The sequence below is a fragment of the Microtus ochrogaster genome, assembly GCF_000317375.1.
Source record: "Microtus ochrogaster isolate Prairie Vole_2 chromosome 14 unlocalized genomic scaffold, MicOch1.0 chr14_random_3, whole genome shotgun sequence".
In the NCBI taxonomy this organism is placed as follows: Eukaryota; Metazoa; Chordata; class Mammalia; order Rodentia; family Cricetidae; genus Microtus; species Microtus ochrogaster.
Window position 1 is genome coordinate 14,724,392 of NW_004949098.1, and position 20,445 is coordinate 14,744,836.

Sequence of the window (20,445 nt, forward strand, 5' to 3'; positions counted from 1 at the left end):
TCTCCAGTATGGGATCTTTTATGCTTTTGAATATAACTGTGACATGCAAAGGCTTTCCCACACTGATTACATTCATAGGGTTTCTCTCCAGTATGTATTCTTATATGAATGTATAGATAACCCTGCCTTGTAAAGGTTTTACCACACTCATGACATTTATAGGGTTTCTCTCCAGTATGTGTTCTTATATGCCTTTGAAGATCACTGATACATGCAAAGGCTTTACCACACTCATGACATTCATAGGGTTTCTCTCCAGTGTGGGTTCTTTTATGCCTTTGAAGATGACTTTGACATACAAAAGCTTTACCACATTGATTACATTCGTAAGGTCTTTCTCCAGTATGCATTCTTTCATGTGTTCGGAGACTTTTTTGACTTATAAAGGCTTTCCCACACTGATTACATTCATAGGGTTTCTCTCCAGTATGTATTCTTATATGCCTTTGAAGATCACTGATACATGCAAAGCCTTTACCACACTCATGACATTCATAGGGTTTCTCTCCAGTATGGGTTATTTTATGCCTTTGAAGATGACTGTAACATACAAAAGCTTTACAACATTGATTACATTCGTAAGGTCTTTCTCCGGTATGCATTCTTTCATGTGTTCGGAGATTTTTTTGACTTACCAAAGCTTTCCCACACTGATTACATTCATAGGGTTTCTCTCCAGTATGTGTTCTTTTATGAATATGAAGATAACCCTGCCTTGCAAAGGCTTTCCCACACTGATTGCATTCATAGGGTTTCTCTCCAGCATGTGTTCTTATATGTCTTTGAAGATCACTGATACATACAAAGGCTTTACTACACTGATTACATTCATAGGGTTTCTCTCCAGTGTGTCTCATTATATGTCTTTGAAGTTCACTGATACATAAAAAGGCTTTACCACACTCATTACATTCATAGGGTTTCTCTCCAGTATGGGTTCTTATATGCCTTTGAAGATGACTATGACATACAAAAGCTTTACCACATTGATTACATTCGTAAGGTTTTTCTCCAGTTTGTTTTATTATATGCCTTTGAAGATGACTGATACATGTAAAGGCTTTATCACATTCATTACATCCATATGCTTTCTCTCCAGTATGTGTTCTATTAGGCATTTCAAGACGACTGTGATGTACAAAGTCTTTATCATACTGATTACATTCATACGGTTTCACTTTAGGATTTGTTCTTTCATGCCTTTGAAGATGACTGTCATATCCAAGGGCTTTAAGACACTGAGTAGATAAAGAAGGTTTCTCTCCAATTTGACTTTTTTTCTGCCTGTAAGTATAATGGAACATGTATAAGCATTATTATATTCAATGCACTGTTAAATGTTTATATCTATAAGAATTAATTTTACAATTTGGTCTAATCATAAAGAAGAATTAGATCTTATGGTTTTATTACTGTGAATACACTAAGGTTGTTCCCCTTTATTAAGGGTTGTTTTGCATCTTTGAGGATACTTCTGATTGTAAGATACTTTTTTACATGGTTCATATTTACAGAAACTTTTTTATATACATGATAATGCAAATATATGAGGAAAACTGGAAAAACTCAGAGTTTTACCATGCTTATTGCATTCATGAAGTTTCCTATTCTGTGAGTGATATGACATTTGCTAAGTGACCTAGGATAAACAAAAGTATTTACAAATCTTAGTACTGATGTAGCTTTTCTGCAATGTGTATTTTCTGATGCATTAAAGATGAAACTGGAAAACCAATTACTTGTATACTTGAATCAAACTCAACAAGTATAATTCACATGGAGACTGCTATGATTCTTCTAATTGTTCTGAGAGAGAAGTATGTTTTGCCTTTCCATATATGTATGCTCAGATGACTTGACTGTATAGTGACATATGATATACTAAGTAAAAGAAGAATAATAAATAAAAGACTTCAATATTGAATTCACACAGTATGACTTTCTGTACTCATAGACATGTGGTATAGAGATTATCAGCTGAGGCATCGTTTACTTGACTTCTTTCATAAAGAATGCCTTGTGTATGCAATTCACCTACCTGAAATTGCACTTTATAGTTTTGTGAGAATTTAATAATCAGTGATACACTTTAAGCTGTTCTTATTTACACTATTGCTTTTGATAAAAACATCCAGGACACAATAAAATTTCTTCAGATGCACATTTGTATCAACTTTCTCATGAAAGTTACCTTTCATACCCTGTAGAATGTTGCCAATGTTGTTCAATAGTATGGTCTTCCCAACTGTATCCTAAAATATAATACCAGAAAATATATGTTTTATTATTAAAAATTGTGCAAATTTCAATTACCACCTTTAATGAACCTCAAACACTGCTTGATTTATTCACTTCATTCTTCTTTCTCAATCAAATTACAGGACAGCATCAATAATTAATGAATGGTTGTCCCCTTATTTTAAATTGTAATGGAAAAGTCCAACTTACCTATAATAGTGAGGTTCTTGTAGGTCTCTAGCATCACATCTTTGTAGAGATTCTTCTGAGAAGGTTCCAGCAATGCCCATTCTTCCCAAGTAAAGTCAACATGCACATCACCATAGGTAACTGCATTCTTAAATATCCCATACATGTGTATAAAAGAAAGCATGACAATGACTATATTATATATATACTTCTTTGACACTACAGTCAAAAGTTTCTGGTAATCCCATCAGATAGTCCATCGCATAGACAAAATTTAATCACCAAGTCACTTTAAAGGGAAACTGATTAAGAGGTTCACCTCTGTCATTTCTCTATCCTTTGAATGGGGTGTCACCTTGTAAGAGAAATGTTTATTATAAAACATAGACAAATAAACAGATCAACAATACAGAGTACAAGAGAGAAATTTTATGAACAATTAATTCCTACTTAACAAAAAAAAAAAAATAAGATGGGCAGCTGGGTGCATTTGCTCATGCCTTTAATCAGAAAGCACAGGAGTGTATATATGTGCCTGTAAGCCTAGTGTATGTAATCTCTTTCAGGATAGTCAAAAGTACATATTAAGACCATTTCCCATGGAAAAAAATCAGTCAAACAATCAGAAACAATAGAAACATGGGGTTTTCATTGAAGTTTCTACAAAGAGTTATGCATTCATTCCAGTTCTGTATTCATCTTCCAGAAACCTGATGTGTCCCAATTAGAACTGTAACATGAATAAAATTTTACTAAAAGGCAGTGCAAGTTTAAAAGTTTACAAAGGAACAGACTAAAACCTTAACAATACAAATGTTGATCACAAATAATCAACACAGGGCAGGAGAGATGCCCTAATATTAAAGAGTCCTCACTGGTCTTGTTTATAGGTGGGCTCATTTGCTAGAGCTTAAATGGGGGATCACAACTACCCATTATTTCAAATTTAGGGTTTCTGCGACCAGCTTTTTATCACTGTAAGAACCATGTAACCACATGGTACATATTCATGCATACAGTTACTCATATTCAATAAAAGTTTCAAAATTAACACAAGAGCTGGAAAAAGGTGATGTACCTGCAATCCAATGACTCAGAAGGCTCAGACAGTATTAATGCCATGAATAAATGCCCTGCTTGGAAATATACTGAATCCCTGTAGTAATAGGAGCGGCGGGCTGCGTCCCGGCATCCGGCCGCCCACATGGCTAGCTCTACCCGAAATAATTACACGGACACTGTGTTCATTTAATCACCGCTTGGCCCTTTAGCTCTAGCCCTTACTGGCTAATTCTGATATCCCGATCAACCCATCTCTAATAATCTGTGAGCACCGGTCTTAGTGAGCACCGGTCTTACCGGGAGTGTATCTTCCCAGGAGCGGGGAGCATGGCGTCTCTCTGAGGCATGTGCTCCCAAGAGCAGAGCTGTGGAGTCTGACCTCACTTCCTCTTCCGCCCAGCATTCTGCTCCGTTCACTCCTCCCCCTACGTTCTAACCTATCAGGGCAAGCAGCTTCTTTATTTAATTAACCAATGACCTTCCTCCATCAAATCCCTCTGCCAAACTTTAAAAATTCAAGATATGGTTGACAAAATTATCCAATAATATCAAAACAAAAAAGCCAGGAATGTTGGTCCACCTTCAATCCCAGAACTTGGGAGCCAGAGTCAAGTGATATCTGAGTTTGAGGCCAACCTGGTGTACAGGACTACTTTTAGTACAGCTAGGTCTACATAAACAAACCTTTACTTCAAAAATATACAAAGAAAATAATTTTAAAAAGCAAGCTACCAAACTGCATTAGCACTGAATAGCAACTACTTCTACTAAACCTTTCATGATTTAGTGTTTCAGTCTATAATGGTGGAGAAGGCAAGATAGCACAAGAAGGAACCTGGATGATTAGTTTCAACCACAGCATAGTAGACACAAAAAACAGGGAATATATTGAAGCAATGGTGACTCATATCACATCCCCAATAATGAATTTTATCCAGAAAGGTTCCCCTACTAATGGTTTCACAACCAATCAAAAAAAAATCTCCAAGGAGACACACTTGACCAAATACAACTTCCTATCTGTTTTTCACTCAATCAACTACATTCTGACCCAGACCATTATAGGCTCATGGTCATCAGTGACAAAAATGCTTTTGTCACTTCAATGATCCTCATAGTCCACACCAGCACCTATAGTATTTAAAGGTCCAAAGTTTCCTCTGATACTGCAGATAATCTTTTAACAATGACATCTTTCCAACAAACAATGGAACAGGATACCATTCACATCCCAAAGAAAAATGGACACATAGTGAGGGAAGATTGGACCAAGAAAGACTGAAGCACAGCAGGTCATACATCATGTCCTGTAGCTCTGTCTCAGATTTGTGGGGCTTTAGTTTTATAAGACTTAGATGACCCTAACCTGCAACTTCTCCTACATCTTTATCTTTGGTTATTTCTATTCCCTATATGCAGCTATCTTTCCATGGAATATGTCTCATAGCTTAGGTATCTCACCATTTTGTATTATCAAAATGCAATTCAACATGTTGTGGAATATTCTTTTAGCATGTGTTATATTTGTTTATGCTTGGAATATTTGTATTAATGCTGCAAGGATATTTTGCATTTTTATGCTGTGTTTGTTCAACTTTGTGAAAACATGATACCTTGATTGGTCAAAAAAGAGCTGAATAACAAATAGATAGAAAGTAAAGAATAGGAGGGGATGCCAGGCAGAAAGAAAAATGTAGGAAGAGAAATCAAAGGAAAAGCAAGGAAATAAGAGTATACCAAGCCAGACAGCCAGCTACACAGAAAGTCAGGGAGTAAGTAATAAAGAAAGGTATACAGAATAGAAGATAGAACTCCAGAGCCAAAAGGTTGATATGACAATTTAAGAAAAACTGCCAAGAAACCAAGTTAAACTAAGGCCAGATATGTCCAAATAATAAAAAAAAAAATTTGTTATTTAAGGGGAGTCAAGTTGTGGCCAGATATTTCTAAGTAATAGTAAAAAAAATCAGTGTTATTTATTGGGGAGCCGAGTTGTCGGCCCCCAAAAACAGCAAAAAAAAAAAAAAACCCTAAATAAAATTTGTTATACAACATGGGACTCATATTTCATGTCTCCTCTAAGAGTTTCTGCCTTAAGCAGCAGGTACATAAACAAAATCTAAGTAAATAAAAGGTCTGCAGAAGCATGACCATCGGCTTCCTAAAGCTACAACGGTAGAAAGTACTTACCAAAGCACATCTCCAACCAGACTGTGAGCTTGGCTTTCATGCCCAGAGTAGTGGGAGCAGCCAGCAGCAAAACTCATGGCAGAGGTCCACGCCACATAGCAGATAAAAGGCTCAGTTATAATAATCAATTTTGAACGTTAAGTATGTTTTCAAGTTCATATATACGTACATTGAATAGACAAATGGTTTTCAAGCACTTCAAAGATCTATGAAATATATCATTTTATTACTTCAGAGATGCCAGACATTGAAAAACTCCATTGGAGTTTGCTTTCATTGTGACAAGACTAGCTACTAGGCAAGAAACTGCTCTTGCCTTTGACTGCTCATAATGTGCTATACAGACAGGAAATGCAGGTCACACAGAAATAGACTGTCTAACTTTGCCAAAACAACACAGGATAATTCTGGCTTTACAGAAGGATATGCCATATTTTCTCCAAGACATGTAAGAAAGCAACTGATGAACTTTGTGAGTACAAGGCAGGATATTCCTTTGAATTTCATGCTTCACTAAAAAATTTACCAGATATTCTGGGCCTATTGAATGAAGTTGGTTGCCCCAACATTTCAGAGGAACTGTGGATGATTGTCCAGCAAGCCAAATGTCTCTGATTTTAGATAATATCACATCTTTCTGAGTCTTTGATGAATTTGAAGACTACTTAGTTATACTTGCAGTTTTCCTTAGGATAGAAAATACATTAGGAGTAAAACTTTGAATTCACTAAGATAGGATAGATAATGCATTACTTTCTCTGAATATATTACCTACAAATGGAAAGATTACTTGATGTGGGATTCCCCTCTGTATTCTGCAATTACCACTTATTAATAAAGAAACTGCTTTATAGGGCTATAGCAGGAAAGAACAGAGCTAAGCAGGGAAAACTAGACTGAATACTGGGAGAAAGAAGGTGGAGTTATAAGACTCCATGTAGGCCTGCCAGAGACAGACGCTGGGGATGGAATTTTACCTGGTAAACCAAAGCTACATGGTGATATACAGATTAATGGAGATGGGTTAGTATAGAATATAAGAGTTAGCCAAAAATATGCTAAAGCTATCGGACAAACTCTAGCATGAGGGCCTGCTTGTTGGGGTTTCTGTCCTCCCACCAAGTCCCACAGGCATTTGGTCCCAAAGAAAATCACACAGAAGGTCTACATAAGTTATAAAACTGATTGGGTCATTAGCTCAATCTTTTTATTAGCTCCTGTAACATATATTAACCTATTATTCTTATCTATGTTAGCCACATGGCTTGATATCATTTTCGGCAGGGTAGGTCACATCTTGCTTCTTCTGTGATCTGGGAAGAGTATTCCTTCGTCCCAGAATACTCCTGTTCTCATTGCTCTGCCTCTACTTCCTGTCTGGTTGTCTCACCTATACGTCCTGCCTGGCTACTGGCCAATCAGCATTTATTTAAAACATGATTGACAGAATACAGACAATTTTCCCATACCACCAAACAACATTGCAAATAATATACTTTCTGACTGATATTTACAGCTGGAAACAAACCGGTGGTCTCATGCTAAAAATTGGCACATATGTGGCCAACTAAAATCCATTTAAAACCTGAGAGAGTTTGAGAAGTAATTCTAGCCCTTTCAAAATACAAACAAACAAAAAAAAGACAGAGTAAAACATGGCTTAATGCCATGGCTCCTTTAGAGAGGTTATTCTGATTCAGTGGTAGCAGGAAAAAAAACCCAGGATTTTGAAAGGCTGGCTTTCTGATACATGCTTCCAATAAAATTCTGACAAAGGCTAGTTATGAAACATTTAAATGCAGTTTGTGAGCAGAGTACTACAACTTGTTTAATGGCAACATAGACCTGCTGTGTGTCTGAAAATGGGGCTGTGAGAATGGTTCACGATAAACAGACCTCTGTTCCATCATGTTAGACTGGATGGAGCCAAAAGGTAAAGCAGTCTTAGTACTAGTCAGACCTCAGTTTGGCATTTTAAAAAGTGCTTCTGGACAGAAAAGAATTACACATACACAACAGGACAAATTTAGACAAAAAAAAAAGACCTCTAAAAGAGACACAGTGAGTTTAAAAAAATTATGTATGCTTGCAAGAGAGAAAAAGAGTAAATATACAGTAAATGTAAGATAAAAGTACAGACAATCATAGATTAAAGGATGAAATATAATAAAATAAATATCAAACTTGTAGAAAAAGTTAATAGAGTAATAAAAATAAGCCATGTAAAGATGGAATATACACAAAGTCTGGATTATGCATTATTGTGATTTTTGAATTTTTTGACTATTAAAGAGTTACATAATGAGAGACATTTCATTGTATGGGCTTCAAAAGTAAACCAACATAAAAGATATTGACTTCCAAATTTAGGTCTAAGGATTTGTTGCCTTGGAAAAGAGATTCTTCTTTTGTTTCCACAAAGGATGAGAACCTGTGCCTTCATTCTAGGCTAGTATGGTTTGAAGGACCAAGATCCGCCAAAAGGTCACTACTGTGAACACCCAGAAAAACACTTCACTCAATAAAAAGCAGGAAGCAGTTTGGAGAGAACTACACCCATATTCCCAAATGCTTCTTATAAATGATTGTTTACATTTAGAGAGGGATATTCTATAGATATTTGCATTAGTATGGATCTTGGTTTGTTGATACAAATTTAAGGTTCATATTTTTTTTTTAGTTTTTTTTTTTTGAGACAGGGTTTCTCTGTAGCTTTGGAGCCTGTCCTGGCACTAGCTCTTGTAGACCAGGCTAGACTCGAGCTCACAGAGATCCGCCTGCCTCTGCCTCCCGAGTGCTGGGATTAAAGGCTTGTGCCACCAACGCCCGGCTCAAGGTTCATATTTATTATATATACATATCTATACTTGATTAAGATATTGTGTTTGTTCAGATTAAAAAATTTAATGTATAATTAAGAAATATATGTTAATAGAGAATCATCTATAATAGTCAAGCTTGTAGTCATGTTAGTTAGGTTTTTTAGATATACAGATATATTTTTGTGAGATACATAATCCTCAAACCTTTCAAAGACCTTAAGAATATGGCATTTAAAATATATGTTTTAAGAGTTTAATACTTTTTATGACAGTGGAAAACATCATCTTGGTTGGTACAGGACCAATGACTTCAAGAAGAAGACGGGTGTCAAAGAGGCTCTTTATGGAGTTTGCTAACCATTTGGGCAAGAAACTTCTTTTCCTGAACTGCTTGCCTGGACTTGCAGACCCACAGAGAAATGACTGCTAAACTTGCCTAAGGCTGAGACTGCCCTTTATGGTTCCTGCTTCATAAAACAGTCTACAAAACATTCTCTAGGACTCAGAAGAAAGTGACTGATAAAGTGCCAATATAGGTAGAACTGTCTTTAAATTTCCTGCTCCATTGAAAAGTATGATGGAAGCTATGGGCCTGTAGGATGAATATGGATGCCCCAAAACTACAGAAGAACTTTGGGTGATTGTCCAGACAGTGAGATGTTTCTGACAATTCTAGACTTTTGAAGTTGTTTATGATGCACTCCCTATTTACTTAGGTAATATTATATCCTCCTGGATTCTTTGTAAAGCAAAGGACACAATCAATAAGACAAAAAGGCTGCCTACTGAATGGGAAAGAAATCTTCACCAACCCCATATTAGACAAAGGAGTGGCCGCCAAAATATATAAAGAACTCAAGAAATTAAACATTATAATTCTAAATAGCCCAATTAAAAAGTGGGTGTACTGAACTAAACCGAAAATTCTCAAGAGAAGAATTTCAAATGGCCATAAGATTTTTAAGGACATGTTCAACTTTCTTAGCTATTAGGGAAATGAAATCAAAAGAACTCTGAGATACCATCTTACTCCTATCAGAATGGCTAAGATCAAAAACACTATGCTGAAGAGGATGCTGATCAAGGAGAACACTCATCCATTGCTGGTGGGAATGCAAACTTTGCAACCAATTTGGAAATCAGTGTGGCATTTCTCAGAAAACTGGGAATCAACCTACCTCAGGACCCAGCAATACCACTCTCAGGAATATACGCAAAAGATGTTCAATCATACTACAAAAGCATTTGTTCAACTATGTTCATAGCAGCATTATTTGTAATAGCCAGAACCTGGAAAGAACCTAGATGCCCCTCACTGAAGAATGGATTAACAAAGTGTGGCACATCTACACATTAGATTACTAGTCAGCTGTAAAAAACAATGACATCTTGAATTTTGTATGCAAATGGATGGAATTAGAAAACACTATCCTGAGTGAGGTAACCCAGACCCAAAATAATGGATATGGTATGTATTCATTCATTAGTGGATTCTAGCCTTAAGCAAAGGGCATTGAGACTATAGTTTATGATCTTAAAAAATCTAAAGTAATAAGGTGAACCCAAAGATAAACATATATAGACCCACCTGGAAATTTGAATCAGACAAAAGTGTGAGAGCCGGAGGCACAGGGGTTGAAAAAAGAAGAAAAGGAGGGGTTGAGGAGAACTTGAAGGAATGGGATAGCCGAGAGGAAGAAGGACAGATATGCGAGCAAGGAAAGAGATATCTTGATTGAGGAAGCCATGATAGAGTTAGCAAGAATCCCGGCTCTAGGAAAACATCCAAGACCCCACCAGGATGACTCCAGCTAAGACCCTAAGTAAAAGAGCAGAGGGTATCTGAATTAGACTTACTCTGTAGTCAGACTCATGATTATCTGAAATATTACCATAGAACCTTTGTCTAACAACAGATGGGAACAGAGATAATGACTCACATAGGAACACCGGACTGAGCTCCCAAGATCCAGTTGAAGAGTGGAAGGCATGAGAGTATGAGCAAGAAGTAAGACCATGAGGGGTTCATCCACTGAGACAGTTTGCTTGAGCAAATGATAGCTCACCAACTCCAACTAGACTGGGAGTGCATGAGAATGGGAACACCAAGCCCCTTTGAAGGGGGTCGACAGTTGGGGCAGACTGAGGGGCCACTGATAGTGACACTGGGACTTGTTTCTACTGCATGTACCGGCTTCTTGGGATCCTATTCTCTTTGGATGCAAACCTTGCCCAACCTAGATGTAGTAGGGAAGGCCTTGGACTTTCAACAGTGTAGAGTGCATGACCCTCTCTTAGGATTGGGGGCAGGGGTGAGAGGATCTGTGGAGGGAGAGGGGAGTTGGAGGAGAGGAGAGAGTAAGAATTTGGACTGGCATTATTTTAAGTAATAATATAATAAATTAATTCAAAAAATATTGTTTGCTGGCTTTCTCTCTTGCCTATTCACAGTCTAATGCTCATATCCCTTTTCTAGTCCAGGTTATCTTTCTTAGTGACATTGTCATATGGAGGAGCCTTCCACAATTAATCATCAATCAACACAATCTCTCATAGACATAGCACTTTCTGGCTATTATGAATAAAGCCAGTATGAACATACTTGTGGAAGAATCATTTGGGTATATATCCAAAAGTGAGGGATGAGTCTTAAGGCAGGCTGATTGCCAATTTTCTGAGAATAACATTGAGTTTTCACAGAGGCTGTAGAACCGTGTAGTTGCAACAGCAATGAGTCCCCTAGCTCTATATCTTTGCCAGCATTAGCTTTTACTTGTGTTATGAATCCTTACCATTCTGACAGGTATAAGATGAAACCACAAAGTAGTATTGATATGCATTTCCCTCATGGCTAAGGATGTTGAATACTTCTTCAAATGTTTCTCTGCTGCCGTACATTCCTCTACTGAGAATTCTGTTCAGAAGTATAACCCATTGTAATTTGATTATTTGGTCTGTTGTTGTCTAGGTTTTTGAGTTCTTTTTTTTCCCGAGTGAGGAAACTCAAAAGCATATAGACAATCATGTAATGTAGCAGTGGATCTAGGGGAATAGAATTTGGTAAAGGGGGGAAGACTAGAAGGAGTAGAGAAAGGAGAGGCTTTAGTCAGGATGTATTGTATGAGAAAAGAATAAATACAAAGAAAAATGAAAAAGTTAAAGTGCATTTATTCTGAGTTCAATGATCCTCATATTCTGTAACAGCCCAATCAGCTCATATGTCGAAAGTATCTTCTGAGACTCAAAACAACCACTTGATTGCCACATCTTAGAAAATTAAGAAACAACTTAAGTATTTTCAACTTATAATAATGGCACAGGGTATATTCCCATTCAGAAAAAAAATATTGCTGTGTTCCAGTTCCCAAATCCGGCTGACATCCCCTGCTCAAGTGAATGTCACATTAGAAGAACAGGGAGGCACACCTCCAGTCCATGGAATTTCTATACTCCCTACATTCTCACAGACACAATCTCCCCCTACCAACCCTATAGTTGTTACCACCAAAACCATGGCCACACCCAAAATCTGATGGATATCTCTGCTCAAGTGCAAAATATAAGCCAAAAGAGCAGGTAGGCAAACTTTGGCAAAGACTCGTTACTGTACAAGAGATAATGGCAGCCATCAGAAATGTACATAGGCTATTTGCATGTCAACCTCCACCATTCTTTCAATAACCCTCCAATTCTATCCTCAGTCCCACATACCTCCTCATATGTTTTCTAGCCTAAAAATTGGGTAAAACCCATTGCTCAAAGAAAGGACACATCATTTGCCAGAAGCCCATGTAGGCCACCTACTTACAGAACTCATCACTCTCAGTGTCACCTCAACACTATCTCCAAGCTCCCTCCCCTCTTTCTTATTTTCAGCTTTAAATATAGACATATACTACCTACTGGAATGAAGACCACACATACTACCAAATTTCTAGCCTCCAATTTTGTGTGAGAACTCCTGTTAACCATGGACCACACAGAGTGGAAAACTAGAAGGGAAAGAAAAACAAAGGAACAAAACACCTATTCAAAACAACAAACTGAGAAATTAGCATGTAGACCAACATCACTTCAAACTCAAATCCATGTACAGTAGCATATGAATAAAATAAAAAACAGCAATATCAACAGGTCACTCACAAATTCCAGCTATCAAACTACAAAGCCCTAAATACTGCAACACAGTTGAAGCCACCTTTATAAAGATAACAAAAGTCCTTTAAGATGTGAATGAATTCCTTTAAAAAAAGTGGAGAAAATTAATAATTCCATAAAATAAAACGTAAAGTTTTAAAGTAAAAAAAGAATTAATCAAACATAAAAATAAACAGTTGATGGAAATGAATAAATGTGTTTAAGATCTGAAGATAGAAATAGAAGCAATTTTAAAAATGCAAACTAAAGGAATTCTCAAAATAAAAATCTAGGAAATTGAACAGGACTTACAAAGGAAAGTTTTACCAATAGAATATAAGACAAGGAACAGAGAATTTCAGACTTTGAAGGTATGATAGAAGAAACAGACATATTGATAAAATGATAAATCCAAAAATTTCCTGAAACAAACATCCAGTATATCTGAACCACTATGAATAGGGGAAAAAACCCTAAGAATAATAGAAATATTGAAGGAGATGAATCTGAACGGAAAGGCCCAGAAAAGATTTTTAAAAATCTTAATATTCAAAACCTTACCAAACTAAAAGAATTGCACAGGAGAACACAGCCCACATAATCAACTGAGTAGGGCTCACAGGGGCTCACAGAGCCTGAAAAAAGCATCATGGAACCTGCAAGAGTCTGCACCATATCTGGTTGCTTATATGTTATCATTGCATGGATTGGTGCTCTTGTATGACTCCTAAAAGTGGGCCTAGGAGTTCTCCCTGTGTCTTTTGCCTGCTCTTGGAACACTTTTCCTTCTACCACATTGCCTCATCCATTCCTGATAAGAAGGAATGTGCTAAGTCTTATTGTAATTGTCATGAAGGCTTTACTGGTATCCTGGGATATCTCCTCTTTTCTGGAGGAAAATGGCGGAGGAGTGAATATGGTGAGGAGATGGAGAGGATTTGAGGGAGGGCAACCTCCATTTCGAACATATTGTATGAGAAGAATAATTTTTTTTAAAAAGAAGGAAACGTGCATAGAGAGAGGGAATATTAGACCAAGGCAAGAATAAAACTCAGCAGAGCAACCAAATCTGGTAGCTATGTCTCAGACAGGTGGGCTTCATTCTCAACGGTCTTAGACAATCTAGTCATGGGTTGTAATGGATACAACATGGGTTATCTCCCCAAATTTGGCTTCTAAGTTTTGATGGAGACCACACTTGGACCAGAGTTACAGCAGATTCTGTATGAAGTTGCTTATTTCCTGCCTATGCTTCACCACATTTGAAACTGCCATTTGAAACTACCTAGTCTCTTTTTCTCCATGAAACTGGCTTTTCACTTCTTTTTGTACCACTTGTTTCTTTTCCTCTGTCGACATGAATGAGTCATTAGTAATAAACACCCAACAGAATCAATACTTTGTCCATGACATCAGCCAATTACTTTTCAATTTTGCCTTACTCAATTTCTCAGGGCATGAAAAAAGTAGAAATGATTTGGGGACAAAATATTATACAAATGACCCCAGCAAAATTTTCAAGGATTATGTTTTTTACTGAAATCCTGTGACCTCAAGCTCCACTGTCTGCATTACTTTCAACAATCAAATATTCCTAGTACTACAAGAAAAGCCAATTATGCCCAATGTGCAGCTTTCTTTGGCTTTTGCTATCTAAAGACCTAAACCCTTCCACATGCCTCCAAAAGACAACTTTCACATTCAACCAGCTACAAAATCACTTTTGGCTTACCACATTTTGATCTGGCTTGCTTATTTCTAGCTATGATAAAATTCTCCAACAAAAAGCATCTCAGGTAATGAATAAGTTTATTTGGCAGATATTACCAGAACACATGCCACAATTGTGGGAACTTAGGACGAAAACTCAAGCTAAGAGCTAAAGGTAAAACCACAGGGTAACATTGTATGCTGGCTTTCTCTTTTGCTACCACATGCACGGCTAGATCTCTTATCCATCTCAGGCCCACTTAGTCACTTAGTTAGGAGATTGAAACATCAGTGGATGAGCCAACCCACACTAATCATTCCTCCTCAACACAATTTTTCAACAAATAGTAATTACCAATTCTGATCTGGGCAAAGCCTCAACCGATGTTTCCTCAGGTGATGCTAGGCTAAATCATGTTTACAGTTGAAGCTAATTATGATGAAGACAATAATATGTGAGAAGATGTTAAAAGTAGAAAAATCAATTTATTAACCATATTCATCACTAAAGCAGCAAAAACCCAAACATTAAGATAGAAGCAACAGAAAAACATGTATGTAAAAAAAATGGGAAAAAGCAAGCCTCTATGATCAAGAAGAGAAAAACAAAACCTGTATTTCCACACAAAGTTTTCAAACCAACAAAAATGTCATGGATCTAATAACATAATAGAGAAAATTTTCTGAATAAAAATGGTGAAGACACATCATTTTCCAGAGAAACAACATACACTTACATAAAAGTAATGAAATCAAAAACATATAAGGCACCACTGGCAAGACAAGACACAAAGACAGACCTACAAATTTATAGCATGGTACCTTAAACAAGAGCAACAAGTTTCTAAACAAAATTAAACCACAAGAAATCACGCCAGCATTCATCCTGTGGACTCCAGTTCTGTGCTTTGACAATAATAGAAAATGGGTGAGATTAGACATGTTCCAGGAAAACTGAGGAGATTTGCTTAAAGCTTTCTGATGCTTTAACTCTATAGAAAACAGTTTTGATTACTAAAGAAATATCATTGCCTTATAATAAAGAACATTATACCTGTTCAGATCACATAGACAACACTGTGCTTCCTAAGACAGATGATATGATGATTACCTGTATGTCTGCAGAGTAAGGAAATGAGAACTTTTCCAATCAAATAAAAAATAAGTTTTAAAAAAATAGTACATACACCTAAAGCAACTTGTTATGCTCTAATTGCTTTATGCGTCACAAGAACTTTCTAAAGTAAATATATTCCCACATTTATACATTTGAGAAAATGTCTTCCATGTGTTTATAGATGACCTACAAGAAAACAAGTGTCGCATCCTCTGGAAATGGAGTTGCAGGTGATTATGAGCTTTCCAACTTAAATATTGCAATATAATAAGGCCTAAGAATTTGAAGTCACTGAAAAACACTTAAAACTTAGACTGGCAAGAGCTGAGCAAAACTTCAACTACATACCTCTGGTTTCCCTATGGGAAATACATTTTGCCAACTTATACAGCTACTATGAATGTCAAAAATGACACTTCCTGCCAGGCATCTCCATTGTGGTAAAGAACCAATCAGAAGTTAGCTGGTGGGCATTGGATGTGCTTTACTGATAATGGAGGAATGTTGCAACTGATATCCCATGCCCCCATGACCTCCAGGTATAGCAACTTTCAGGAAATGCAGATGACCAATTCTCAGGACAAATTCTCGGTACCTGAAGGTGTGTCAATCCTGAGACTGTTACTATGCAACTAGCAGACACCCAGATGAACCCCTTCCTCTAACCCCAATATATGCTCTGCCCCACTGCAGCTTTGGGCTCCCTTTTACTTCACCAGATGTGTTGCAAGGACAGAGGACCGGAATTAACTTGTAATTAAAATGATTCTTTGCTTTTATATCAGATGTGGTCTCTTGGTGGTTTGGAGGGTTTTGGCCCTGGGTGCAACATGTAGAAATTAAAGAAACACAAACTTCATAACTTTTACAAAATTAACTCAAACTGACCCTTAAACTATTGTTTCTGTCCCTCCAGCTACTAATATTTCTTAAAAAGATAGAAGCCCACGTTCTAGAGTTCTCTGTAAATGGAGGTGATAGATCTCTTGCTCTGACTCTGCAGCCCTGTTTACACTTTGTAGAAGTTAATGCAGCCCCACTGATGCCCAGTTCCAAAACAACCTAGAAGAATAATTTAAAATCTGATCCTGCCACATGGATTAAGGCACAAGATTTGGAATCTGACCTATCTACCTGTCCAGCACCACGCACACCTGAGAAATCTCTGCAGATCTGATTCTTTTTGTTATCTGGAATAAAACTTCAGTGAATCACACCACTGTGACTCATTAAGAGCAGGAACTGGTCTAATTTTTCTTCTCATTGACTTGTCAGGACCCAGTCTGGAAGGAGTTGCAGAACTGTATTCCTATAAAAGCCTTGGTTGATCAGGCCGAACAGTGTTTAATTTTTAAATAGATGCCACCTGGTGTTATACTGTCCATCTGGCACACCAGGTCTGAAGGCTGGCAGTGATCCTGTAATGCCCCCTTGAGGAGCTTGTTAGAGGCCTGTTCCTTGATATGCAGATGAGGCTAATGCCTGGTTGTAATCTAGGGGAGGTTTCTGTTAATGGTTTGAAGTTAAAAGTCTGCTAAATTCTGGTAAACAAAAGTGTATTCTAGCATCCTAATTTATAACAGGCCTGATTACCATACAGCAATCTTTTGGGTGTTTTAAAGGCAATCGCCCCTCAGCTAAATTCTACTTGGTGAAAGCCATAGGCTAGCATCTGATTGTGGAGACTATCCCCGTATTCCTCCTGTGCTTTGTGAAACCAAAAACTTTCTGTCATTTATTGTTCTTTTGAAGGGAACCACATTTTCCTATGTCCAATTGAATCTCTACAGTGGTTTCCTGGAGGTAGTTTCTGAAAAAGACTCCAGAGAGGTCTCAACTTTGTTTGCTGTTCAGATCACACAGGGTTCACTTTTGAAAAACTGAGACTTTGCTCCCACTCCTGAAAACATTTTTTTTTTTTTTGAGACAGGGTTTCTCTGTGGTTCTGGAACCTGTCCTGGAACTAGCTCTTGTAGACCAGGCTGGTCTCGAACTCACAGAGATCTGCCTGCCTCTGCCTCCCAAGTGCTGGGATTAAAGGTGTGAGCCACCACCGTCCTGCCTGAAAACATTCTTATTTAGTTGGTTGGGCTGCAGTGTCTAATTGTTTTAGTAGTTTCCTAGGTGGCTTAGCAGCCCAACTTAAGACCTAACTGGGCCCTAAGCATCCGTTTTACTCTCCACAAGTCTAAAGATCTTCTAAAAATTTTCTAAAATCTTCTAAAGATTTTCATTAAAAACAATGTGCATTCTAGTATCCTAATCTCTAACAGGCCTGATTACCATACATAAATCTTTTGGGTGTTTAAAAGGCAATCATCACGCCTTTAAACCCAGCACTCAGGGGCAGGGGCAGGTGGATCTCTGTGAGTTCAAGGCCAGCCTGGTCTACAGAGCGAGTGCCAGGACAGGCTTCAAAGCTACAGAGAAACCCTGTCTCGAAAAACCAAAAATAAAATAAAATAAAATAAAATAAAATAAAATAAAATAAAAGGCAATCATCCCTCAGCTAAATTCTACTTTGTGAAACTTACTATTTCTTAAGCATTAGTAATCCTTTATATTACCAATTTAGCTCTTCTACATCACGGCATAGAAGCGGAGTGCTACCAAACACATGAGATGCCCTTTAAAAGCTCCACAAAATTAATAGTAAATGGATCTTTCATATAAAGTAAAAATGCACAGCGCTGAACATCTAGAAGATACTGGAGAAACGAAGCCTCTTCGAGTTTGCAGCCTGTGCCAAAATCAGGTTGATGTTGCCTAAAAAGATGTTTCTACACGGAGCTCCCTGCTCTCAAGGTTCTGAGTAGTTTCAGGTCACGGAGCAAAGTTTTTCAGAGGCCTGTCCTATTTAGGGAAAAACAATGACTGCATGGGACCTCACAGGATAGGGAATCTGGATGCAGGTTCCCACCCACATCTGGGGAGGACCCACCACACTGCCTGCTGAACCTCCCCATCTGCTCCTCCCCATCTGCGGACTGCAACTGCTCACTCACCATGTTGTGGTTTCCAGGCTTGCCCAAGCTCTCCACTCCAATCCCTGTAGTAGTATCTGCAGCACAGCACAAACACTGGTAACAGCTCATCTTCAAAGCCAAGCCTGAAAATGGCGCTGGGAAAGTCTCTACGTCACTTATGACTGACGAGTCACCGGAGTCCCTGATTGGCTAGCAAGGCCTGATTGACAAGAGCACCTTCCATAGGTTTAGACTGTGCTTAAAGACACAGCACAATTGTTCGTGGCCCCGACTTCCAAACCAGACAAAGACCTTTTCTAGGTCAGCAGAGGAGTGCATTTCTTCCTACTATCTTCCTGTAGGCACTTCTCCTTTTGCCTCCTGGACACTGTGTGGCTAACAATATTGCACAGCCCACTCTACATTTTGGGTGGAATGATTTCCTGTCACAGAGGTAGAAGGATGCCCAGAATATCAACATTAAAAGAAAGATTTAAGGACACAAAAGGGGAATGTTTGTTCTGTGGTTTCATGCTGAGGTCAGATGAACTGAAGGTACAGTTACCTGGCTGTCACAGGGATTTCAGACAATCATGAGAAAAAACCAGGAACCAGATCTCAAACAAGATCATAGGTCTTTCTCCAGTCAGAAGGCTGAATGATGGTTCCAGTGCTAGGAGTTTTATTCCTGAAATTCAGAGCAAACACTTGGCAAATGAATATTAGTAAAAACAGTAATCTTCACAGAAACCTGAATACTTAGCAAATAATGGAGATGGGAAGAATGTGTTTATGATCACTATTGTTAGACAGCAAATCTTATTCAAAAAAATAAACAAAAAAACAAAAAATCAGCTGAATTTCAAGGTTCTCCACATGAAGAGGACAGAAATCATGATCTCTCCATGTATGTAGAATGTGAATTTATTAGAATATCTTACAAGTTGTGGTCAAGGTAGTCCAACAATGGCTACCTACTAATGGAAATTCGAAGAGTTCAGTAGTTGATTAGTCTATGATGCTGGATGTCTCAGCTGGTCTTCAGCATATGGCAAAATTCCAAAGAAATGGGCTCTAATAATAGTAAGGGAATGATCTTGTAGCCAGAGATAATGCAAGCAGGCAAAGAGAGAGATCTTCCTTCTTCAATATCTTTAATATATGCCGGCTGCTACCAGAAGATGCAGTTCAGATTGCAGGTGGATCTTATTCTTTTTTTTTCCCGTTTTTTTGAAACAGGGTTTATCTGTGTAGCCCTGGAACTCATAATAGGTGAGTGTATAATAGGTGTAATGGATTAAGTAAAAATGCTGCAGATCGCTGGTGGTTGCAGCGGCAAAAATGCTACAGGTCCACAGTGGCAGGCAGAGAGTGATGTGGGCAGGCAGCTGCAGTGGGTTCTGAGAGTAACAAGTTCCCGGCAGGGTAGGCACAGTTCCCTGAGCGGCTGCAGCAGCCTATGAGGAGATATAGACTTATGGGCACTCCAAGAGATCATGCAGCAGGTCTGAAAAGGTGGCTGGTCAAGGGCAGGAAGTCGAGCACTGTACAAGAGACAGACAGATAGTTATGGTATAGATATGCCATGCTGAGTGAGGCTGAATATTTATTTAGTGGGTTATGGAGATTAAAGGGGAGAAAAGGAGAAGGGCAGTGTAAGCCCCATCTCTGGCCTCCATCTTTGAAGGCCCTGTCCCTTGACCCTGTAGGAGGGTCAAGACTCAAGACAAGCCTGCCAAAATCTTGAACATGCCCTCAGTCTATTTAAACTGCTTCCCTGGAAAGTCTCCTCATGGTATCTTTTCATTCCCCCTGGTGGTCACAGGAGAGCACAGGAATACCATTAAGCCTGGATTTTTTTTTTTTAATTTGGCTTCTTGTGATTTGGCTTGATTGGGATTTTTGCATTAGCAGAGAGCTCATGTTAGGAAAAAATCCTAACAGCTAGAAGACGAGAGAGATAGAGAGACAGAGAAAGACAGACAGACAGACAGACACACACACACACACACAC

At 38.1% G+C, this 20,445-nt stretch overlaps 1 protein-coding gene and 1 pseudogene across 1 annotated transcript in view; one reads left to right on the plus strand and one right to left on the minus strand.

Moving 5' to 3' along the window:
* LOC113455442 (zinc finger protein 120-like) overlaps window positions 1-18,987 on the minus strand; it is a 19,226-nt gene extending 239 nt beyond the window's left edge. Inside the window, exons 1-4 of the mRNA XM_026787968.1 lie at window positions 18,471-18,987; window positions 2,449-2,575; window positions 2,192-2,252; window positions 3-1,284 (exon numbers count right to left, since the gene is read on the minus strand). Of these exons, the coding sequence (XP_026643769.1) occupies window positions 3-1,284; window positions 2,192-2,252; window positions 2,449-2,575; window positions 18,471-18,560 (1,560 nt within the window). The 5' untranslated portion in view covers window positions 18,561-18,987. The remainder of the gene's footprint in view (window positions 1-2; window positions 1,285-2,191; window positions 2,253-2,448; window positions 2,576-18,470) is intronic.
* The window catches only part of LOC113458017, a 211,828-nt pseudogene that overhangs the window by 91,318 nt on the left and 100,065 nt on the right, over window positions 1-20,445 (plus strand).